The sequence below is a fragment of the Rosa rugosa genome, chromosome 2, assembly GCF_958449725.1.
Source record: "Rosa rugosa chromosome 2, drRosRugo1.1, whole genome shotgun sequence".
Classification (NCBI taxonomy): Eukaryota; Viridiplantae; Streptophyta; class Magnoliopsida; order Rosales; family Rosaceae; genus Rosa; species Rosa rugosa.
In genome coordinates this window covers 21747823-21771147 of record NC_084821.1, presented here as the reverse complement: position 1 = coordinate 21771147, position 23325 = coordinate 21747823, and the positions used below count along the sequence as shown (strand labels likewise).

At 39.9% G+C, this 23325-nt stretch overlaps 1 protein-coding gene and 1 pseudogene across 2 annotated transcripts; both read left to right on the top strand.

The window, feature by feature from the left end:
• Positions 1 to 239: 239 nt before the first annotated feature.
• LOC133732720 (transcription factor RAX2-like) lies at positions 240 to 2298 on the top strand. 2 transcript variants are annotated; one of them, XM_062160304.1, is made up of 3 exons: positions 240 to 556; positions 631 to 760; positions 1263 to 2298. In XM_062160304.1, the coding sequence occupies exons 1-3, from the start codon at positions 370 to 372 to the stop codon at positions 2125 to 2127; spliced, it is 1182 nt and encodes a 393-aa protein (XP_062016288.1). In that variant the 5' UTR covers positions 240 to 369; the 3' UTR covers positions 2128 to 2298. The 2 variants fall into 2 exon arrangements, with proteins under 2 accessions (XP_062016288.1, XP_062016289.1); XM_062160305.1 differs by having other exon boundaries at positions 241 to 505.
• Positions 2299 to 3245: 947 nt separating this feature from the next.
• Positions 3246 to 10907, top strand: LOC133730545 (probable L-cysteine desulfhydrase, chloroplastic; annotated as a pseudogene).
• The last annotated feature ends 12418 nt before the right edge of the window (positions 10908 to 23325 follow it).

Below are 23325 nucleotides of genomic sequence, written 5' to 3'. Positions count from 1 at the left end.
TGTTTGCCAACGTTTATGAGATGGAAAGTTAGAAAGTGCTATTAGCCTAGCTAATTGGCATTACACATGTAGGAGTTAGAAATTAACTGGTGATTGAATTGAACATTGTCTCTCTCATTTTGACTTAAGCATCACTTGAATAAAGTAATACTAGTTCTAGTGTACGCTGTCCAAACCCGTTTCTATAGTCTCTCTGTCCATTATTAAGTGAAAAGGCATATAAATATAATAAGCCCCAGCAGTAGTAGCAGCCCAACCAAAGTCCCATTTAAAAAGTGAAGACCTTTGGTTCCTCTGAGAGCTTTAGGGGATCATATCCAAGAGATCAAAGACTTCTCCCCAGAAAGAGAGAGAGACTTAGAGAGAGAGATGGGAAGGGCTCCTTGTTGTGACAAGGCAAATGTTAAGAAGGGACCATGGTCACCAGAAGAAGACTCAAAGCTCAAAGAATACATTGACAAATATGGTACTGGTGGAAATTGGATCGCTCTCCCTCAGAAAGCTGGTTATTACCTATCCAATTCTCTCTCTCTCTCTCTCTCTCTCTCTCACAGAGGTTATATGATATCCTAGATGTGCTTTAATCAATTCATGTTTTCGGGTTAATTAATTTGGGTTTTTGTGAATCAGGTTTGAAGAGATGTGGAAAAAGCTGCAGATTGAGATGGCTTAACTATCTGAGGCCAAACATCAAACATGGAGAATTTTCTGAGGAGGAAGACAGAATAATTTGCACCCTCTTTACTAGTATTGGAAGCAGGTACCACTACTACTCTAAGTACATAAATATTTCCTTTTTTTAATTTTTTTTTTAACAAATATCCATGGTTAGAACAAGTCTGCTGTTTTTCCTCAATTATCTTTTGCTCTCATTAGAGATGATGATGATGATGAGTTTTTTCCAAACTGGGTAATAACAAAGAACCGGGGGGGGGGGGGGGGGGGGGGGGGGGTTGGGGGGTGGGGTGAGAGAGAGAAGACAGAACTAGTCTTTTTTTTTTTTATCTTTTTTGTTTGTGTTTTTATTTTTTGTTTTAGTTTTATTTTATTTCTTTAAAAGCTGCATTTATCAATAATCTACCCATATTAGGATAATTTTCTCTGCGTGCATGCCAAGTTTGGATCTAACATCATAAAAACCACTTAACAGCTGTTTGTTGAGGGAAATAAAGCCAGCCAAAATTAGGTTTTATCTGCTAGCTTCTGAATCATCATGACTTATAATATGTATATGTAATTAACTAACAATTAATTAATTACAGGTGGTCGATTATAGCAGCGCAGCTGCCAGGAAGGACTGACAATGATATCAAGAACTACTGGAACACCAAGCTGAAGAAGAAGCTCAGGGATATGCAGACTCATATGGCTCCTCCTTCATTAACAACTTCTCAGAGTCATAGATCAAAGCCTCCCCCATTTCCTGTTTCTTCCTCTCTTCACCAATTTCAAAACCAACCATTTCATCATCAACCTCTCTCACTCATGCACAAAGACCTTAACATGATGACTTACAGTACTTACACCCCAACCTTAACAAGTCCTGCTACTCCGGGATCTTTCTCATCAGGCTTTGAAATAATGCCAAACATTTCAACCCCTCTCACCAACTACTCCTCCCTTTTTCAAACTCAAGAGTGCCTTGTGGGTTCCATGCACTACAATCACCCAGCTGTGAAGAAAAATCTAAACCTCATCATGTTTGGAAGTGAAGGAAGCTGCAGTACATCATCTGATGGGAGCTGTAACAACAATCAGATCAGCTATGAGTCCAGGCCATCAGGAAATATCAAACAAGAGGAAATGGGTATGGGTTTTCAGCTTGAAGATCAGAACCAGAAGTTCATGATGCTTAACTATGGAAACAGTAGTAGTGCTGCAATATCAGGTGATCATCATAACTATATCAACAACAACAACCAATGGGGTGAGAGGCCAACTGGGTACAATGGTAATAATACCCGTTTCGGAGATTATGATCTTGAAGATGTTAAGCAGCTGATTAGTAGTAGTAGCACTGATATTAATATCAATATTAATAATGAAAATGGGTCTATATCTAACAGCTTGTTCAGTGTTGATGAAAACAAGACTGATCATAAAGAGAAGGTGATGTATTTCTACTGAATTAAATGAGTGCCTACTGACTGTTGTAAGTAGAATCAGAAAGATTTGATGGGTTAAGTGAGGGAGGGCATGGTGGTGCTGAGATGTTTCTCAGAAAACACTCATGAATATCAGTACTAGTCAGCAAGTCTGTGTTTTGATATATGAAATGAAACATTTTCTTCTTTTGACAGTACATGTTAAAAGCTTCTTTTGATTTTATGCATTTTCTTTTTGCGAAGTGACTAATGATAATATTGATGAAGATGATGATGATGTGTTAAGTTCAACTGTACGGTCTTTGGCTTATCTCACTGTGAATCCGAGAAATAAAAGGTATAGTGTTTTCATGAAAACTAGAGAACAAGTCAAGAAGCTTGAAGTTATCATCAGACAAGATCAAGAATCTTTATGTTAAAATACAAACCAAGCATGCAATGTTTTCCTTTTGTTACTATTTTTTTAATAGTTTTAGCGGGGTGATATGTATAGTTTTTTGAGTGCCCTAAAACTAGTAGGTCTGCACCTAGTGGAAACGACAAACCTACCCTCACTCAGTACCATTGGTTTCTCAAATGTGATGGAGGGTATTTGGGACTTTGGCAGTAAGGCCAGAATCTTTTGCGTGAAGCAGGTCAGACACATCAAGGTCGGAACTTGCTTAACTGAAATTAAAAGACAAAAACATGAAGCTGGAAATTTTGTAGTTTTGTAGAGGATGAAGCTTTTAAATATGGTTTATTTCAAATCATAATCTCAGTCAGAAGTCTCGATAAACGATGTGTCTCATATTATGTAATAGTTTAAGAGTCAAATCTTGAAACCCAAAAGCCATATATGAGTATTTATATGTGTTGATCAGTCTAGAGCAACATATTGTCTCTGTATACAAAACGATGAAAAAATGCCATTTATTAAAATGGGTGAGGCGGCATGACAAGTTAGAAGGTGTGAATCTGAAAACAATATTGGTCTCGGCCACTTTCAATTTTTCCATTCAAATATTAAACTTCAATGTTTAAAAAATGGAAATGTAACATTTAAAATAAGTTTTTTGTTTTTTGTTTTCTAGCATGCATCCGACCTAGTGCTCTGCTAGGGCTTGAGTGCTGGTGGTTTCTCAAAACTTTCTCCATTCAATGGTGCTCATGGCAGATCTTCGTCTGCTTATTCTTTTCCTCGTTTGTCTGGGTGGGGATAAATCTGTGTCGGTTTTATTTGCTGGTGCTGAGTGTGTTGGATCGGCAATGGTGGTAGTTCGTGTTGCGCGGCCGGGTTTAGGGCGCAAGGTAGTAGACTTGGCTTCTGCTATACTGGGATGGTTTGCCGGTGTGAAGGATCCGGTCTGGGACTGGTATGCTAAGGTGTTTGTGCACGAAGGTGGATTTGCTCCTCCTTGGTGTCTTAATGAGTTGGTGTACACGACGATGGCAGGCAATATTGGCTTCAGTGCTAACATGCTGACGGCGGAGGAGCTCTGGATGATGGAACTGTTAGGCAAAGGGTCGTCGCCAACTGTGGGAGTCGGCAATGGAGAAAGTGTCACTAGTGGTCTGACGGCAGGTGCGGCGGTGGACTACAACGGATATGGCAGCATGGTGGAGAAGGCTGGTATCTCATCTAGGATTTGTCCTAGTTGGGTTGTTTGAGCCTGGTATTGGGCTACTAGGGTTTTTCCAAGTTGGAACCCAATGTGTACATGGATTGGGTTTTGGGCCCAAAAGGCAATTAGAAGCAAGAATAGGCCTAAGTGTGTTAAAGAGGAGCTGCATACAGATGGTGGAACTGTTGGGAATGCTGGTGCATCATCCTCAACTAGTAATGTTTAAATGTTTCTTAGGTCGCAAGATCTAGTTACTCGGTTGTCACATTTTTATTTTTCTTCTGAGTTTCTATGTTTTGTTAGAATAAAGGTGCTTAATTGTCCTTGAAAGCTGAGTGTACCCGGGAGTGCGAGGTTCTGTTTTTTCTTAGAATAGGTCATTTGTATGTCGTAATGGACGACTCTTTCTATCGGTCTCTCTGAGCTGTGTCGTTTCTGGTACTGCTTACTGAATTATAAATTTGATTGACCTCCTTCGATTCAAAAAAAGTTTTTTTTTTGTTTGTTTTCTTTTTCCTTCAGAAAATAGGAAAAGAAACAGTTTTTACTGATAAAATGGTAGAGCATAGTTAGCGTACCAATAAATTCTTTATCAATTTGGAAACCCTAAAACCTATCACTTTTGATGTAATTGTAATCAATAGTTCAAGAGCTGTAGCCGGTTTTGTTATAAGGTCACTCAAGGTTTTTCTCTAACTCATACGGATGAGAATATTGATTCCTTTTTTGAAAGAAATGTGGATTTCATTAACGCATGCCAAGATAGCCATTACATATCCTTCTGGTGACTTCAACTAGACAGATCAAGAAGTTGTAGTAAGAGAACTACTGTTATACATAGAAACAGACCATCTATATTCGAACTAACCGCTCACTTATTTAAAGTGAGCCTATAAACTATGGAGAATAGTAAGACATAGTAAATAGGCCCCTACCACACCAACCTATATTTTTCCTTTGCCTTTCAAGCTAGGGCTAGGAGATTTTTCCGAAAACAATCGTTGCCCGGTCCATAGAGAGGTTGGGCCTAACAGCAGGGTGAGGTGGGCCCCACAGCTGCCCACATTCTTGAAGATCTAAATTGACTCGTTAAGGAAGAGACCGAGCCCATCACACTTTCCTTTAAGAGCCCGAAGCATGGGCCCAACAGTTTGCCCTAGCCAATTTGGGCCTAAAACACTAGGGCAGTAGCACCTCTGCCATAGTTCACCTCCGATCGTATAACGGCCCATAGCTTCGATGGCAGTAGCACCTCTAAAAGTCAAAACCCAGAAACCAACATGGCTCCAGGCCCAGATAGAGGCCCAATACGTTGAACTGTTGAAGGCCACTACGCCGCCTTCTGGGGTACCAACGCCGGGCTCCCCCCATTACGGATCCAATCCGAGTTCTCCCACCCCAGGCTGTTGTTCGGAGACGCAATAGAGCTGTCTGGGCAGGAGATAGAGTAGATAGAAGTTGGTCGAGTCGGATCGCATAATAGAGGAGAAAACAGCCCCGTCGTCTCCTCCGTCGAACTCACCCAAAACTGGACTTGGGTTTGATCCCACATTGATTTGGGCACCCAGGACACCCAAACATAGCTGGAGACCACTGCCCATTCTGGCAGCCAAGACAACCTGCCCCCCGAGGTCACCCAATCTGGCAATACCAAAAACTATGCTTTACTGCACCCCGAGAGCAGCGCAGTCACCAATCTTCGTGCAAAACCACCGCCCATTCTCGTCATGGTCTTCTTGATCCAAGGTTCCACCTGATTTGGATCATCACCATCACCCCTAATTCGATCAGAAGATCGAGAGAAGTAAGGAGGTTTATCCTTAAGGTAGAGAGGGTCAGCCACCTCTGTTAGGACTAGAGAGAGACTTCTTGGTGGTTCAATGTGGCCGGAGCCGCTTAGATTCTCGCCGCCGCATACAAGCCGCTTTAGGGTGAGCGCAAAGAGAAGCGCCGTTAGGGAGATATTAGGGTTTGCCATACCGTGGTGGTTCCTTAGCGCTTATCAATAATTGTGCCTTTACATAATGTAGAATATTGATTCCTTTGATATATTAGTTACCAAAGCAATTACTCTACGAGATGTTTTATCTCAACATGCTGCATTTGGGTACAAGCAAATCCAAGTTGAAAGTAACTCGAGAATCTACATTAGTTGTATTAATGGTGCCCTTATTATCCATTACTGGAGAATCCGAAAGCTACTGAAAGACATCATATTAATTTCATAATCCTCTGACGCTACCTCATTCAATTATATTTGAGAAAAGCCTGAACTAGCATAATTCGGGTTCGGGATGGCAATGGGGAGGGTAGGGTAAGGGGATTAAATTACCATCCCCATACCCGACTTCATTCCCCATCCCCTTACCCGCCCCAATCCCTGTAATAAGATACTGGGGATTCCCCGTCCCCGTCTCCATAGGGGATTAGGTCCCTGTACCCGCCTCAATCCCCATTAACAATATTACTAATTTACTATATAAAAATTCATACAAATAATTTTGGATTGTAAAATATGAAGTTAAAATCAAACATCAAAATAAAATAAATTTTTTATTTCAATCAAAGAAAATTGATATGTTGATAAAGATCTTTTATTAAAAGAATCTTTATTTTTTTGAACATATTTATTAATAGAATTTAAATATTGACAAAAAGATGAAGTTTACATAAATATTTATTTATAAATAATATTAAAAATACATATAATAAATAATATATATATATATTGTTTAAGGAAAACTGAAATTGGGAGAGAATTGAGTCGTGCTTTCATTGATAATAGGGGCCTCTTTATATAGAGGATTACAAGACATAGAATTAGAGTTGTACAATGAAAGATAATCGTACAATTAATCGGATATCTATGAATATTTCCGAGAATATCTCTAATTCTAAACTCAATTACAACTAGGTCAAGTAACCTTGAGTTTGGGCCAGACACATATTTTGGATTTACTTGAACACTCCCCCTTGTGTCGCCCAAACGTGGTGCTCATCTCGTTGCCTCATTAAAAACCTTGCCGAGTAACAAAAACCCAATGGGACAAAAATAACCTCGGTCGAAGGGGAAAAAGAGCACAACACACCCTTCATGTTTCGAGACCATCCATGTAGACATCTCCCCCTGATGTACGTCTGCATCTCCCCCTGATGACTACGGTCATGGGAGTTCGGATAACTTCCTCAAACGATGCTACCAACATGTTTCTCGAAAGTGGAATTTAGGCAATGACTTAGTGAGCAAGATGCCGCACTGTCCTCAAATTGAACCTAGTTCACTTTAATCTTAAGGAGAGTTTGTTGTTGCTGATTATACTTGGTGTGGTCGCTTTTGATGTAGCCTTGCTTCAAAACAAGCAGCATTATCCTATATGCTCGTAGGCTGATCATCTGTGGTAGACTTCAAACCACAATTGTTTGAACATGCGGAACTATGGATCCAATCCATATACATTCACGAACCACTTTGTGAAGAGTAATAATCTCTGCATTGTTCGAAGATATAGCGACTAGGGTCTGTTCTGTAGACCTCCAAGATATCATGGTCTTTACCCATGTTGAACACTTAACCAGTTTGGGAATGACCTTTGTGTGGGTCAGAGAGATACCCAACATCAGCAAAGCCTTCCAAAACGCTTATCGTTTTGGAATGAGGATAGTGGACGCAGGCCAGTGTTGGCGGCGTTCCTGGTGTGTGATGGGTCTGAATCCATCATCTCTCTGTAGCGATAGAACAAGCCCATATCAATCATACATCTCAAGTACCGAATGATATCTTTTACACCAATCTACTGGCGTTGTGTTTGCGCAAAGCTATACCTTAGCTAACAAGTTCACTGTAAATGAGATGTCCGGTCTTGTGCATTAAGCTAAGTACAATAATGCGCCTTTTGTACTCAAGTAAGGCACTTCTGCCCCTAGCACATCTTCGTCATCATCCTTCAGACGAAGATGATCATTTTCAGGATCAAGACTACGGACGATCATGGGGGTGCTTGAAGGTTTGACCTTGTCAAAATGCCTAAGCATCTATCAACACGATGCTCAAGTTCCAAACCGAGACATAATCGTGTTCTCCCAAAATCCTTCATCTCAAACTCGGATTTTAAGTGTTCAGCGGTTTTCCTTAACTCTTTAAGGGCTTCTAATGAAGATCATGTCCAACATGAACCGCGATAGAATCCGAAACTTGTTATGGAAACGCGCGGGCATATCTCTTCCCAATCAAGTAGTCACTTTAGTGAGTGTTTCAACCTTATTGTAAACGCTTTCCGTGGTCTAGAGCCACTTGACTTGGGTAAATGAAGTTCACCATGAACCTTCATGTACATTCCGTATCTAGATCCCCATAGAGATACGCAGTGACCACATTTATAAGCTGCATGTTCAGTTATTTGGAAACTACCAAACTGACAAGGTAGTGGAGTGCAATGACATCCATTACGAGAGAATATGTCTCATCGTAGTCGATTCCAGGGCGTTTTGTGAGAAGCCTTGCGCCATAAGGCGAGATTGCCATCTCTTTTTCTCATCACGCTTTCTAACGAAGACCCATTAGTCAATAGGTTTTATGTCAGGAGGTGTTGGCATCACTGGCTCAAAAACCCTTCCTCTTCGTTAGAGAATCCAACTTAACCTGGATCGCATCTTTCCATTTAGGCCAAATTTCTCTACGTTGGCATTCATTCATTAACGGAGCGTGGTTCGATATCATCGGACTCAACAAACTCATGCACAACAAAATGCGCAACTACATCATCAATTATGATGGAATTTCTATCCCACGTCTCATGTACACTAGTGTAATTTCATAGAGCTCTATATTCTCAGGAATAGGTTCTGACGTTGAGGCGTCCCCTAACGATAACCATAATCTGGAAGATACTCATGAGACGGAATTTGAGTCTTGATGATCAAAGGATTGGGTTGTGCGAAAGTATCCTTCGAACCCCCAGGCCTCCCACGCATCCTTTCTGGGGCCATGGCCTATAACGCCAGAGTGCCACTCTCTTTGGCGTTAGCGCCATGCCTACCTCCGTGTAGGGTGGCGCTACGTCCTCTCGTAGGGATGTTCATTCTTGCAGGCATATTTGCAGCAGATATGTGTGATCTCTTCACTTTAGTGGGGATCGAGATGAGACATAGTGGGGACAGACCACGACAATTCCTGTCGTTCCTACTAAACATTCGTGTTCTTATCTCCCCCTAACGACGGGAAGACTGTCTCATCCAAGTGACAACCCGCAAATCTAGTGGTAATGAGATTTCCTTGCAAGGGCATTAAGTGGCGGACGATTATCGGAGTCTCAAATCCAACGTAGTTGCCCATTCGTTTGTAAGGACCTGTCATAGTGAGCTGTGGCGGCGCAATTGGCACATAAATAGCTCACTCAAATGTGCGTAAGTACGAAATACTTGTACCTAGTCACTAGCTATAACGCAGAGATACATTGAGTAGCGGTAGGTCGTAGACGAATTAACATAGCTGCATGCGATATTGCATCACCCCTAAGCGGATAGAAGGAGATTGGTGCGCATTGCCAATGACTACCATTGTAGTAATTTCCGCGAGACCATTTGGGTGTGTTCATGAGAATATGATGTCCAACATCAATCCCATTGCAATATCCATAGAAAGTCTTCGATGTAAACTCTCTAGCATAGTCAAATTCAATTGACTGAATAGGATGATTCGGGGAGTGAGCCCGTTGTCATATGATATGTGCTATGAGTGTAGCATAAGCAGCATTACAAGTGGACAATGGCACAACACATGACCAGCGTGTTTGCGTGTCAACCAACATCATGAGATATTTAAATGTCCGCAAGTTGGTTGAATCAGTCCATAGAATCCCCATGGATTCTATGTAAGAACATAATGAGTATTTTCATATCCTTTGCATAGGACGGTCTCAGTCCTAAATTTCCTAAGGAACAGGCTTTGTAAAACGAGCGAGAGGCTTTAGAAGCAACCAATGAGGATTGTGGTTGGGCCTGAGCGTCTGAAACACTATTTGAAGCAAAGTCGGTGATTGCAGCATCACCTAGGGCGTCATCACCATGATGTACGCTATCCATGGCGTCATGGATAAGGATTGTGCCAGCCCTTGGCTGGTGGTGGACAGCGGCTGCCCCAGGAATCAACTTTTGATTCATGCTTCATTTCGCTCGAAAGAAAGGATGTCCATGTGAAGTCTTTAGTAGACGGATAATCAGATCATGACGAGGAACTCTCCTTCATCACCCCCTCCGAAATCGCCGCCGAATTCTCCCACCACGACCCCACCGTCGCCCGAATCAACAACGGCAGCTTCGGGTCCTGCCCCGACTCCGTCCTCCAGGCCCAGCGCCGCTGGCAGCTCAAGTACCTCTCCCAGCCTGATCACTTCTACTTCAACCACCTCCAAACCGGCATCCTCCACTCCCGCACCCTCATCAAGGACCTCATCAACGCCGACCACGTCGAGGAGGTCTCCATCGTCGACAACGCCACCACCACCGCCGCCATCGTCCTCCAGCAGGCCGCCTGGGGCTTCTCCGAGAGCAAATTCGAGCAGGGCGACGCCGTCGTCATGCTCCATTACGCCTACGGCGCCGTCAAGAAGTCGATTGAGGCCTACGTCACTCGCGCCGGCGGGCACGTCATTGAGGTACCCTTGCCGTTTCCTTTGAATTCCAACGATGAGATTGTAACCGAGTTTAAGAAAGCTTTGGAGAAGGGGAAGGCTAATGGTAGGAGGGTTAGGTTAGCTGTGATTGATCATATTACTTCAATGCCGTGTGTGGTTATACCTGTTAAGGAGTTGGTTAGGATTTGTAGGGAGGAGGGGGTTGATCAGGTTTTCGTCGATGCGGCTCACAGCATTGGGTGCACTGAGGTTGATATGAAGGAGATTGGGGCTGATTATTATACTAGTAATTTACACAAGTGGTTCTTTTGCCCGCCGTCGATTGCGTTTTTGTATTGTAGGAAGTCGCCCAAGGGTGTGGAATTGCACCACCCGGTGGTTTCGCATGAGTATGAGAATGGATTGGCTATTGAAAGTGCTTGGATTGGGACTAGGGATTACAGCCCTCAGTTGGTTGTTCCGGCGGTTTTGGACTTTGTCAATAGGTTTGAAGGCGGAATTGAGGGGATCTCCAGAGAAATCATGAGACTGTTGTTGAGATGGGGTAGATGTTGGCGGAGCGATGATCAGAGTGGAGGTCGGAGAGGTTGATGGTGGGGATTGATTCGACATCGGGTTGGGTCGTGGGTTGGAATTGGTGTGATATTATGGGTGGGTGGATAAAGATCGGGGGATGGAGGAGAGACTTGAGTTGACGAGGCCTTTGACTCCGAGCTTGGAGTCGTCGAATTGTCAATGTGGATGAACTCGAGGTCAGAGACGAATTTGGAGAGAGAGAGAGAGAGAGAGAAGCAGGAAAAATAAAAATAAAAAAGAGAGAAAAATATATAAAAAATATCAAAAAAGAAAGTGAGGGGTATAATGGTCATTTTGGGACTTGTTGTGTGAGAATTAGAGAGAATAAGGACTAAATTGTTTAATTTAAAAGGTGAGGGACTGAACTGTTTTTCGGTGAAAAGTACAGGGAGTAACAAGTATTTAATCTATATATATATATATATATATATATATATATATATATATATATATATATATATATATATATATATATCTTTTGCCCAAAATCATGACTGCGACACTTGACCCAGGGTGCCCCTTCATCCCTCCGCCCCTGTCTGTGAACAGGTACAAGACAAGTTAGTGGCCAAGAGTTACATACAAACATATGGAGTTGATTATAAAGAAACATGTGCTCATGTGGCTAAGATAAAAAAGTTTTGAGTCCTACTATCCTTAGCCACAGACTTTGATTGGCCTTTACAACAGTTTGATGTGAAGAATGTTTTTCTACATGTAGATCTTTTTGAGGAAGTGAACATGGATTTACCACCAGAATATGAAACGACTTCAAAACAGAGAATTGTATGCAAATTGAATACGTCTTTATATAGACTTTATTATATATATATATATATATATATATATATATATATAAGAGATTCTTTTTTTTGGCCATTGTAAGGGATTACCTATTAAACTCACTTTTCGAACACATGATCACATCTCAACCATCCAGGTTTTATGTCGATATGCGTAGATCATCTCTGCAAATTTTCAGCCAAATTGATAATCGTTAAGGCATTTATAACTGCGATTTCATGTTTAGACAACTGCGATTTCATGTTTAGACAGATTCGGTTCATCCATTGATTTAATCTAGTTCGATACCTCAACAATCATCAATTTGGCTGAAAATTTGCAAAAGTGATCTATACATTAGGAACTAAAACTAAATGGTCAAGATGCCGAGATGCCATCGAAAAGCTGGTCTCACAAGAGATCCCTTAAAATGACCCAAAAAAAAAAAAATCCCTTAGTGGAAGGGCCATATATATATATATACACAATCCTTCTTGGTTAAGGATGACCTTACTTTAGCTTAGGAACGGATTTCAAGTTTTTGACTACTTTTCGATCACATATTCACATCTTAATCGTTCAGTTTTTAGATCCTAATGTATAGATTATCTCTACAAAATTCAGCTAAATTGATGATCGTTAAGGCATTCAAAACTGCAATTTACAATAATGAACACGAACGATTCCGGTTCGACAGATTCGGTTCGTTCATTGATTTAATCGAGTTCGATACCTTAACGATCATCAATTTGGCTGAAAATTTGCAGAAGTGATCTATATATTAAGACCTAAAAACTGAACGGTTAAGATGTGAATATGTGATCGAAAAGTGGTCAAAAACTGAAAATCCGTTCCTAAGGCTAAGGTAAGGATATCCTAGCCTCCTCTTCACGGCATCCCAACCTCCCTCGCCGAAAGCATGACATCCATCGAGGATGTTACTGCAAGCTTTGCTGCTTCGCTCTCTCTTGCAGGCTCTGACGTTGTCTACATCTCCCACCTAAATGATGGAGGCAACAGATCCAACTCTCAAGCTTTTGTTCTGGCCAAACCTTTGACAAAGAAGAAATAATATGAAGCTATGGACCTTCAACGCCATTTCATGCGCATTTGGGTCCTTGGTGGAGGCTTTAAAGTGCAAACCAGTATGCAAGGCCGGTTTGTGTTTGCCTTTGATCTGAAAAGAGACCGAAACAAGGTTATCCGGGGAGGGCCATGGTACTGTAGCCGATCTCCTGTGCTGCTGCAACAATATGATGGGCTTGCAGATTCGCTTGAGGTTTCCATGAATCACCTCTTCTTCTGGGTCAAGATTTCAGGTATTCCTCCTACCCTAGAAGACAGGAAAACTATTATGAATGTGGGTTCGATTGCAGGCAAGTTTCTAGACTTTGATCAAAAGCTATTTGATAACAAAGGCCTTATTAGGGTTCATGTGCGCATGCTATATCCCAACCCTTCTTTCTGAAACGTATGCTGAAACTTCTCCCTGGTGTGGTGAAAGAGATATATATCCTTTTTCTTTGAGAATTTACATGGGAAGTGTAGGGACTGCAATCTAATTTTCCATGATCAGGATATATGCCCTCTTAAGGCTGCTCCGGAGGAGCAGACTAATACTGAAACACAGGTTGCAATTGGGACTTCTCTAGTGTCCCACTTTCCAAGCTTTTCTGATCTTCGCTTTCAAAATGGGACATTTCATTTTCATGGAGTACAGGCCCCCATACTGCCATCTATTGCTCGGATATGTTTGGTGCTCCATCTGCGCATAAACCTAGACGTCCTATTGTCATTAGGAATGAAGATTTGAGGCCTGAAGCGGCAAATACTGTGCTAGCTTTACCTCCTGCCGAGACAAACCAGGCTGCAGTCAAAAGAGGGCGTCCATCCTCACCATTCACGTCCCCAAAAAAACTGAAAACACTTTTTGGGGAAAATAACCAGACTACAAGTCCATCCATGCTCCGAAAGAAGATGAAGGTGCTGGAATTCCACACCAAATTCTCTGCCAAGTCTCTTGGACTGATTGAGGCTCTAGGGGGAATCCTGATTCCTAAGGAAGGAATGATCCCAAAAGAAGACATGCAGCCAATCAAGAAGAAGGGAAGGCCTTTGGGGTCGAAGAACAAGAACCCCTAGCCTCCAAGAATAAGAAAGTTTCTACTGAAGATGTGCTAGTGTCATCTACCCTAGTAAACCCCTAGTGTTAACATTTGAACTTTGCCTATTTACTTGAACTTTGCCTATTTTCATTTGAACTTTGCCTATTTACTTGTCATTGGTAACATAGTTTATAGGCTTTCTTAGAATAAGTGAGCATATGTACCGTAAAATGATCGGACCTAATCTATGTATCGCTGTGTAATACCACAAACTCCTTATCTATCCATATATGGTAGAGGGAGGATATGTAATGATTATTTCTGGCCTGAATAATAATAATATATCAACATGATATTCTTAAAAAAATATATATATATTATAATAGCCACAATTTTAAACCCTTTTTTTATATTACCTATTGTGTCATTGAATTTATGTAATATTTATTATTGTTTGGAAAGTTAACTGAACATTAACTATCCAAAAGCAATATCCGCATCAAGATTAGTTTAGTCTCAAACCATGCAAGTACATTACCTATTAATTTTGGGTAGCCAACATGCTGCTAATTGATATTCACGACTTGTGAAAATTTCACTTTAAAATGCAGACAATATATTGGAGGAAATCCACATAAACAATAACAAGCGGGGCTTCATGGTTCACGGTTCATCTAGCACAACGGTGTGGGTATTTTATTTGAAGTGACAGGGAATCGCCATCGGGAAGCAGTCCATAGTCCAAAACCTCTCCTCCACAAAATTATATGATGCATCACACATTCACACAATATCTCTGTCAGTCCATACCCAGATTCATTTAGACAATCAGTGGGGGCAGTTGCTTCCCTGATGGCAAATGTCCACATCCAGTCTTGAAATTTTGTTTCCAAGTTATATTGCTCAATAAAATCTAAGTGTACTATAAAATAAAACCAAAAGCTGAATAGCAGATGGTGTGTCCTTATTGTTTCACCATATTTATTTGGAAATCTGCATCTTCTTCAGTTTCTGTATTAAACAATTTGGTTAGCTAGCCACTTTCCAGTTAGTGTTTTTAAATGATAAAATGATATTATAAGTCGATTATTGTGTAAAAACAGTAGGGGAAATGCTTTCTAGGAATGTCTTTTCTAGTGAAGTGTAATAAGGTCAAAAGATGTGGAACCTATTGCCAGTCTGACACTCAAATATTTAAAGCCGATACTCCAGAACTGGTGCATAGTTAATTCAGAGGATGATCTGTTGTCAACAAATAAAGAGGTCAACAAACAAAGAGGATTAACAGATAGGGCTTTGATCAGCTGGGTGGAAGGGGGTGTTTCTAGTAGAGGCTTTTTATCGTTGTTACTCGCATGTTTTATTTCAGTTAATAAAAAATAAAAATAGAAAACAGGTAGGGCTTTGAAGTTTGCATAAAAAAGTAGCAACCGCGCGCTACCATCTTTAGAGAGCTATTGTATTTTGCGGTTTTGCCTAAAATTATACTTGCTTCTTCTAGTCCCTGCCCTTAAAATACACATGCAGCAATGCAATAGTTCTTGATTGCCAACTTTGCTCCATGATGTTTAAAACAGTAAGAGTGGAACTTAATTAGTGAATTCACTGTTTTTGTGTCACTCAATTTAGAAGGCGATACTACTCAATATAATAAGTAAATTTGATAAGTAAATTTACATAATGTAGTTGTGCCGTATAGCTGATTTATGACCAACCACTTAAGCGGTGTTACTTAACTAAGTTACTAAAAAGTGAGCTTCGTTCTATTTCAAAGAAACAAGGGTTTGAAATCGGAAAATTAAAGAAGTAGATCGGCAGTGAAGGTATTTTGACCATGAAGCCATTTAGAGAACGTAGTAGTACCATATGGTTGGTTTACCACCAACTATTTATGCCACATTCTTTTTCAAAGCTATGGAAAAGGTGATCGAATATAAAGTATAAACTTACCTACTCTGTGTAAGGAGGAATATCATCCCAATAAATTAGTATTGATCATCTGTTAAAAAACTTGCTTGAAAAAATGTGAACTATTTGTCTGGTTTGAGTACATCAAAGAGCATGATTAGGTAGCTATTTTCTTCTTTGGTCTGGTTAGGTAGCTAATTGAGCAATTAGATGATGCAAACCGAATGAGTGCGGCTGCATGTTAGTCTATAGACGAGCCATTCACTGCCAACCAATATTCCGACCATGTTAGGTAATTAACTAATTATCATATCCAATAGTTATTAAAGTAATTTTAATGATCTTAATGATCATACAGTAGCATGGCGGCAAAACACAAAATATGGTGAATGTATATATGAATTTTGAGTTACAGTAAGCAAAATCTAACTTCAATAATATTGTAATTCTAAAACCACTGATAACGATAATACTCTCACTAAGACCTCGTTGCAGTTTATTGGAATTGGAAAAATGACAAAAATAATTTATTTTTTTTATTATTTTTTTTCCCAACATCAACCAACACTACTAGCCAAAAAAGAAGAAACTTGTATTCCAAAAAAAAAAAAAAGAAACTTGAAAAAAAAAATAATAAAAAGAAAGAAAGAAGAAGTAACTTGGACAAAGATAGGACAATTATCCAGTTATAAATGTTCCGTTTTATTTTATTATCTAGCTCATAAGCCCTATAAACCGTAAACCCCTCATTTTGGGTCATAACGCCAGATAATTTTATCATCAAGAAGTTTCACACTTTCGTGACTGACATGAAGATGGCGAGAAGGTAGATTCCAGTGATGAAATATTTCAAGCATGCCCTAATGGGTCAATTCACTGAGAAAAATACCACAAAATACTTGGAATGCATAAAGATAAAAGCGAGCAAAAGTTGTGAGGTTAACCCGTCCTACTCTCCCAAATAGCCACCGAGAACCATAACAGAGAACCAACCTATGCTTTATAATGCTCCTCCACGTGTAAGCCAGTGAGAACCAAGAGAATCTTCCCAGAAAGTAGTCGAATGAAAACCCTACTGTGGGACAGATTTACGAGATAGTTACTGTTTCATATAACCATCTGGGCAAGAATAAAAATATCTGAAATATTTCCGATATATCTCCCGATATATTCCTTTTTGGATACGCAGATATATTTTAGGGGGATTAATCTTATCTTCTACTGTTTCCCCCGAAATTTCTCCGACATCATCAAATATTCTCGATATGTTAGATATTTGGGATATATCCCCAATAAAGTGAAGAATTTTAGGATATATCCCCCATAAAGTGAAGAAATATCTGTAAAATCTGATAAAAAAAAAAAAAAAACTATAATTCTCTAAATGCAAATCTATGTGAAGAAAGATCTACTCAAGGGAAATCTAGGTGAGGAGAAATCCCCTCAAAACGAATTTGGATGAGGAGAATTCATGATGAAGCAATTTCAAAAAGTAACTCATTCACTTCATTTTTCTCAATTATATGGGATTTGCCTCAATTATATTAAAGTTTCAGACAAAGAGAACAGATTATTGGGTTATTATCCCTTTATAGGGGAAACAATTGGTAGCTCTAAAGAAATCTATAACTATCATGTTCATCACTACAATTCGTACTATATGGGTCATATGTCTTGGTCTGATTATTGCATTTTCGTAGACTAGTGAGCGGCTTTTCAACCACCTAGAGTCTCTTCTTAGATGTAGAAGAAGTTGACATTCATATGTATTTATATGTAATTTCAATAAATTGACTCTTTCAAAAATGATATATTTTCTCCTATATCCCCAATATTTCTGATATCTCTCTTTTTCAAAGTTCCGATAGATATGTACATACAGATATTTTAATCCTTGCCTCTGGGCTTGTTTGGCCGACATGACTAGATTATAAGCATAAAGATTGATAAACCCTAACTCTCCCAAATATTTTGGAGTACAAAGTGAATTCCAAAACTTCCAATGGATATTGCGTTAGTTGTCTTTTGAACCCCAATAAAATAAAGCACATATTTGTTGGAGCTCATTGCAAAAGGTTTGTGGCAACAATACACAACTCATAGGGTACGAAGGTATTAGGCTACCACCTTCATCAATAACTCCCTACCGAGCGCACTTAACAACTGTTCTCTCAAACTAGATAATTTCTTTTGTAATCGATCTTTAATGTAGATAAAAGTTGTCTTGTTTGACCTACTAACATAAGTAAGAATACCTCTCATGATAAACCAATCGTTCTACCCTAAAAATAAGAATAAATCGAACTAAGCTTCCAAAGTCAAATTTTGGTTGAAGTAAACAATACTTTTCTCAAAAAAAAAAAAAAAAAAAAAAAAAATAATAATAATAATAATAATAATGATGATGATGATGATGATGATGATGATGTTGTAGGAGAATTGTAATTGTGTATTTTCATTGATAATAGGAGCCCTTTAAATAGAGAGTTACAAGGTACACAAAAGGTAAGAATCCGAATACAATTGAATACTTAGAACATTTTCCTATTACAACTCTAAACCTTAGTTAGAGAAAGGCACACATTATGTCGACATCCTTCAACACTCCCCCTTGTGCCGCTCAAACTTGGTGATGACACTTTGATCGTTGCCTCACTAAAAACCTTGCCAGGTAACAAAAACCTTGAGTTCGGATAACTTTCTTAATCCGATGCTTCTCACATGTTTCTCGAAGGTAGATTTAGGTAACGACTTAGTAAATAAGTGTCACGCCCCGAATTTTGAATAATAAATTCAAATCCGAAACATGAATAATTACAATTACAAAATCCAAATCTCGAAACTTCGAGTTCATTATTACAATTCACTCTCACAAGCAATATTGTAAAGCTCAAATGAGCATAACACACCTCACAACGTACAATTGCTGTAAAACTCTAACAATTGCTCTAACCGCACGATCACCGTCCTGGTTCTCCTGTCCTGTAGGATTACCCGCTACACAATTTGAATAGTGTACCGGGAGTTGCAACAACACAAAACCCGGTAAGCTTTTTACAGCCAGTATGAGTAAACAAGAAGAACTGTTGATTTAATAAAATACATTTCCTTTAACTCAAGTATAGAAATGTAGAAACATCACAATTACAATGATCACCACAAAACCACTTCACTTTCTCACTCTCATATATATATAAATATATATATATATAAATATTATACACTTATGAGTCACTCCCCGTTACCCTCATAAGGTCACTCAACATTTGGCAGACAGACTAGAGCTCTAACTGATCGTTTCCACCTACCCGGCGCGAGGGCGTGGTTCACGATTTAATGCTATTAGTTTCCACCTACCCGGTACAAGGGCGTGGTTCACTAATAGATGCCATGGTCACCCCCGTGACCTATTGATCTCCACAGATCAATATATCTCAACAAATCAACAATTTATTGTTTCTCAACAATAAATTTAATACCTCTCACAATATTGTTGCTTTTCAACAATAAACTCAACACAACCATAACAGTACATAATATCTCACAATTTCAACAATACATATTATTTCACATAAATAATATATATATAGATAGACATTCACACAGGAATGCCCATTAATACCAACTATAGTTCATATGATTGCAAAATAAAGCAATTAAATATATTGGGTTCGTAATATGAACCACGTGAGGTTTACTCACCTCTAATCCAGCTGCGTCTTCTTAACAGCTCCATTAACAATCTCACGAATCGTCCGCCAAATAAATCCATCGATCACCTAATCCAATAATGATCTTAACTTAGCCAACAACTCAAAAGCACACATATACGGAAACCCACGGTCGGATTCTAATTTTAATGATGATCCAACGGTCAGATCGAAATTATACGATGATCCAACGGTCGGATCTGAATTTAATGATGATCCAACGGTCGGATCCTCACGGATCGCCTTTAGGATCATCCTCCAAAATTATCACGAAGACTCAGATCTTCTTGAATCACTCTAACAAACATCTCCATAAAATTATATGAAAATCCGACGGTCAGATTCTCACGAATCGCCTTCCGAATCACTATTTCTCAATTATACGAAGATCCAACGGTCGGATCTTCGCCCGTGACCTCACAAAGTCACCGGGACAGTCATACGATCAACATATCCAAAATTGAAGCAAAACCGATGGTCAGATCTTCACAGATCGTAAACCGAAGATAAACGTAAAAACGTTAAATAGTAACGTCAAAACGTAAATCCACTATTTATCAACTTTTTCTAACATGACCATGTTATATATCAAAACGCTCGTATGGATGCATAGATCATCGCCTAGATAATGAAAACTCGAAATATGGTCTGATGCGCCGCCACAAGCGGTGGTCAGTGGGCGGTCAACGCGGCGGTCAACGCCGGTCAACCACCTCAGATGGCAAAGTGACCAACTACAAACTGGTTCAAAATGAAAGGGTGGTCGACTTTCATACCTGGAGCTAAGTCTGGTTTGGCCTAGATCGTCCTAGATCAAGCGTTGAAGTTGGATTAATCTCGTGCGTCTGATCAGATTTCAGATTAAATCAGGGACGTCGAAAAAGTCAAACCATGATCTAGCGTTCTATACACAAAATCGTGATGAAAGGCTTACATGGGGATGATCAGCATGAAGAGGAGATCACGAAAATGGGAACGATCGGCCCATGCAACGCCGGAAAAGTGGTTTTCCGGTCGGGTCGGGTTCTAGCTTCGGGGGGGCTTCGATCCACTTCTGGGGGCAGCGGCGGAGCAAGATGACACCACCAGGCGACTGGGCGTGCGGCGGCGAGTTCGGGAGGCGCCGGGTCCTGAGCTGGAGGTGGCCGGAGGGTGGTGAAAAAGCCGGGTCGGGTCGAGCTCGACCCGCCGGGTCTGAGGGTTTTCGATCGAGAGAGAGAGAGAGTCCGGGGGACTATTCCGCAAAAACAGAAAAGTTTCGTCCTTAATGAATAAATCAGAAATTTTTCCTATTTATAGAAAATTCCCAATTTTCAAATATTCATAACTTAATCATACGAACTCCGAATAATGCGTTCCACATGTCCACGAACTCGTATCGACGAGCTCTACAACTTTCATGAAGGAAGTTTTCCCAAATTTTGAACGTATAAAAAGTCAACTTTGTTGACCCCCTAAAAACGTTCGTTTTCGAAAATAAAATCGTTCGAACTAATTCCACAACTTCTCCAAGCTTCGTACTCGCTCCTACTATCGTGAAATCATTTCTAAAAATCCACGGAATTTAATTTGGATTTTTTTCCGGGGTATTACAATAAGTCCGCTACATTATCATCTGATCGGATTTGATTCACTTCAATATTTAGAAGTGCATGTTGTTGCTGATTGTAAAAGAACTTAGGCGATATATGCTTGGTGTTGTCGCCCTTGATGAAACCTAATTTCATTTGTTCAATACAAGCTGCATTATCTTCATAAATGCATGTAGGTTCATCTGTGGTAGACTTCAAACCACAAGTTCCTCGAATGTGTCTAACTATAGACCTTAGCCATATGTATTCTCGCACAGCTTCATGTAGAGCAATGATCTCTGCATGATTTGAGGAAGTAGCAACAAGGGTCTACTTTGTAGACCTCCAAGATATCGCAGTGCTTCCCATGGTAAAGACATAACCCGTTTGGGAGCGACCTTTGTGAGGGTCAGAGAGATACCCTAAATCAACAAACATCACCATCGTTTTGGTGTAAGGGAGGAGGATGACGCCGGCCACCCTTGGCGGTGGCAGCTTTGTCAGTCATGGCGTCTTGGACGGCGCCTCTTGGGCTAATGAGATCCGTTCTCATTCTTCCGTCATTCTTGTCTCTCTGCAGGGATAGAACAAGCCCATATCTATCGTACATTTTAAGTAACGAAAGATTGTCTTTATACCAGTCCAATGACGTTGCGTTGGTGCGGGGCTATATCTAGCCAACAAGTTCTTAACAATTGAGGTGTCCGGTCTTGTATTGTGATAAGTACAATAATGCACCTATTGTACATAAGTAAGCACTTCTGTTATTAACACGTCTTTGTCATCATCCCTGGGACGAAACGGATCCCTTTTAGGGCCAAGACTACAGACGACCATGGGAGTGCATTTTTGACTTTATCAAAATGCCTAAGCATCTATTGACACGGTATACAAGTTCTTAATCTAGACAAAACCGTGTTCTCCCAAGGTCCTTCCTCTCAAACTCGGATTTCAGGTGTTCAGCGGTTTCCCTTAACTCTCAAGGGTTTCAATTATGTTTATCAACATAAACCGCAACAATTGCAAATCCGGAACTTGTCATGGAAACGCGTGGGCATAGTTCATTATATCCCTTCCCAATCAAGTAGTCATTTTAGTGATCATTTCAACCTCGTTGCAAATACGCTCCGTGGTCTAGAGCCACTTGACTTGGGTAAATGAAGTACACAAGAACCTTCATTATATTCCGTATCTAGATCCCCATAGAGATATGTAGTGACCACATTTGTAAGCCGCATGTTCAGTTATTTGGAAACTACCAAACTGACAAGGTAGTGGAGTGCAATGACATCCATTACGAGAGAATATGTCTTCTCGTAGTCGATTCCAGGGCGTTTTGTGAGAAGCCTTGCGCCATAAGGCGAGATTATTATCTCTTTTTCTCATCACGCTATCTAACGAAGACATATTAATGTCAACAAGTTTTATGTTAGGAGGTGTTGGCATCTCAGGCCCGAAATTCTTCCTCTTCGTTAGTGAATCCAATTCAACCTGGATCGTGATAGAAGCATTTTAATGCGACATTTTAACTGCATTTCCCTACATTTTCTGCGTTATTTCCTTAATAAAACTCTGTTTAGGAAAGTTTCCATTCTTTGATTGGGAAAGCCCCTATTTGTAGAAAGTTTCTACTTTTGTAGTTTCTATTTTTCATTTTTGGAAAGTTTCCATTTTCAATTTAGGAAAGTTGCCATTTTTCATTTTAGGAAAGTTTCTATTTTTCTTAATAGTTTCTATTTTCAGGATCTCGGAGCTAAAAAGTGGAAATGAACTCATAAATGGAAAGAGGAGCTTGCAAACGTTAAGGGGAGCAAAAATGAGAAACAATGGACCACAGAAATGAGCAGAAATGAAGAAAAGAAGTTTTCCTGCTTCAACCAGGAAACCCTGCGAAAAGGAGGAGAGCTTACCAAGCAAGTTTCCAACGCAACCATGAAAAAGACATGGAAAAATAAAGTGTTATGACGTTGGAAGGTGACAAGGCTTGAAGTTGAAGCAACAAGGCCCAAGAACTCTCAAGACTTATTGGATTTTCGGCAAAATGGATCAAAGGCCCACAAAAGCCCATGGAATTAGGGTTTGTGACGCAATGAAGAAACCCTAGAGAGAGTTTCCAGTGAAATATCAAGAGAGAAATAAGGAATGGTGTGAAAAATCAGAAAATATGAAGAAGATTTCGATGGAGATTTTCTTGGGAGACTTTTAAGGAAAGAGAATATGTGTTGAACACAAAAAGCTCTCAAAGGAGTCTAGATTCATCCCTAGAATTCCTAAAGGAAGTTTGGCCGAATTTGAACTAAAAAATCAGAAATTATCTCAAGGTATTTCGGC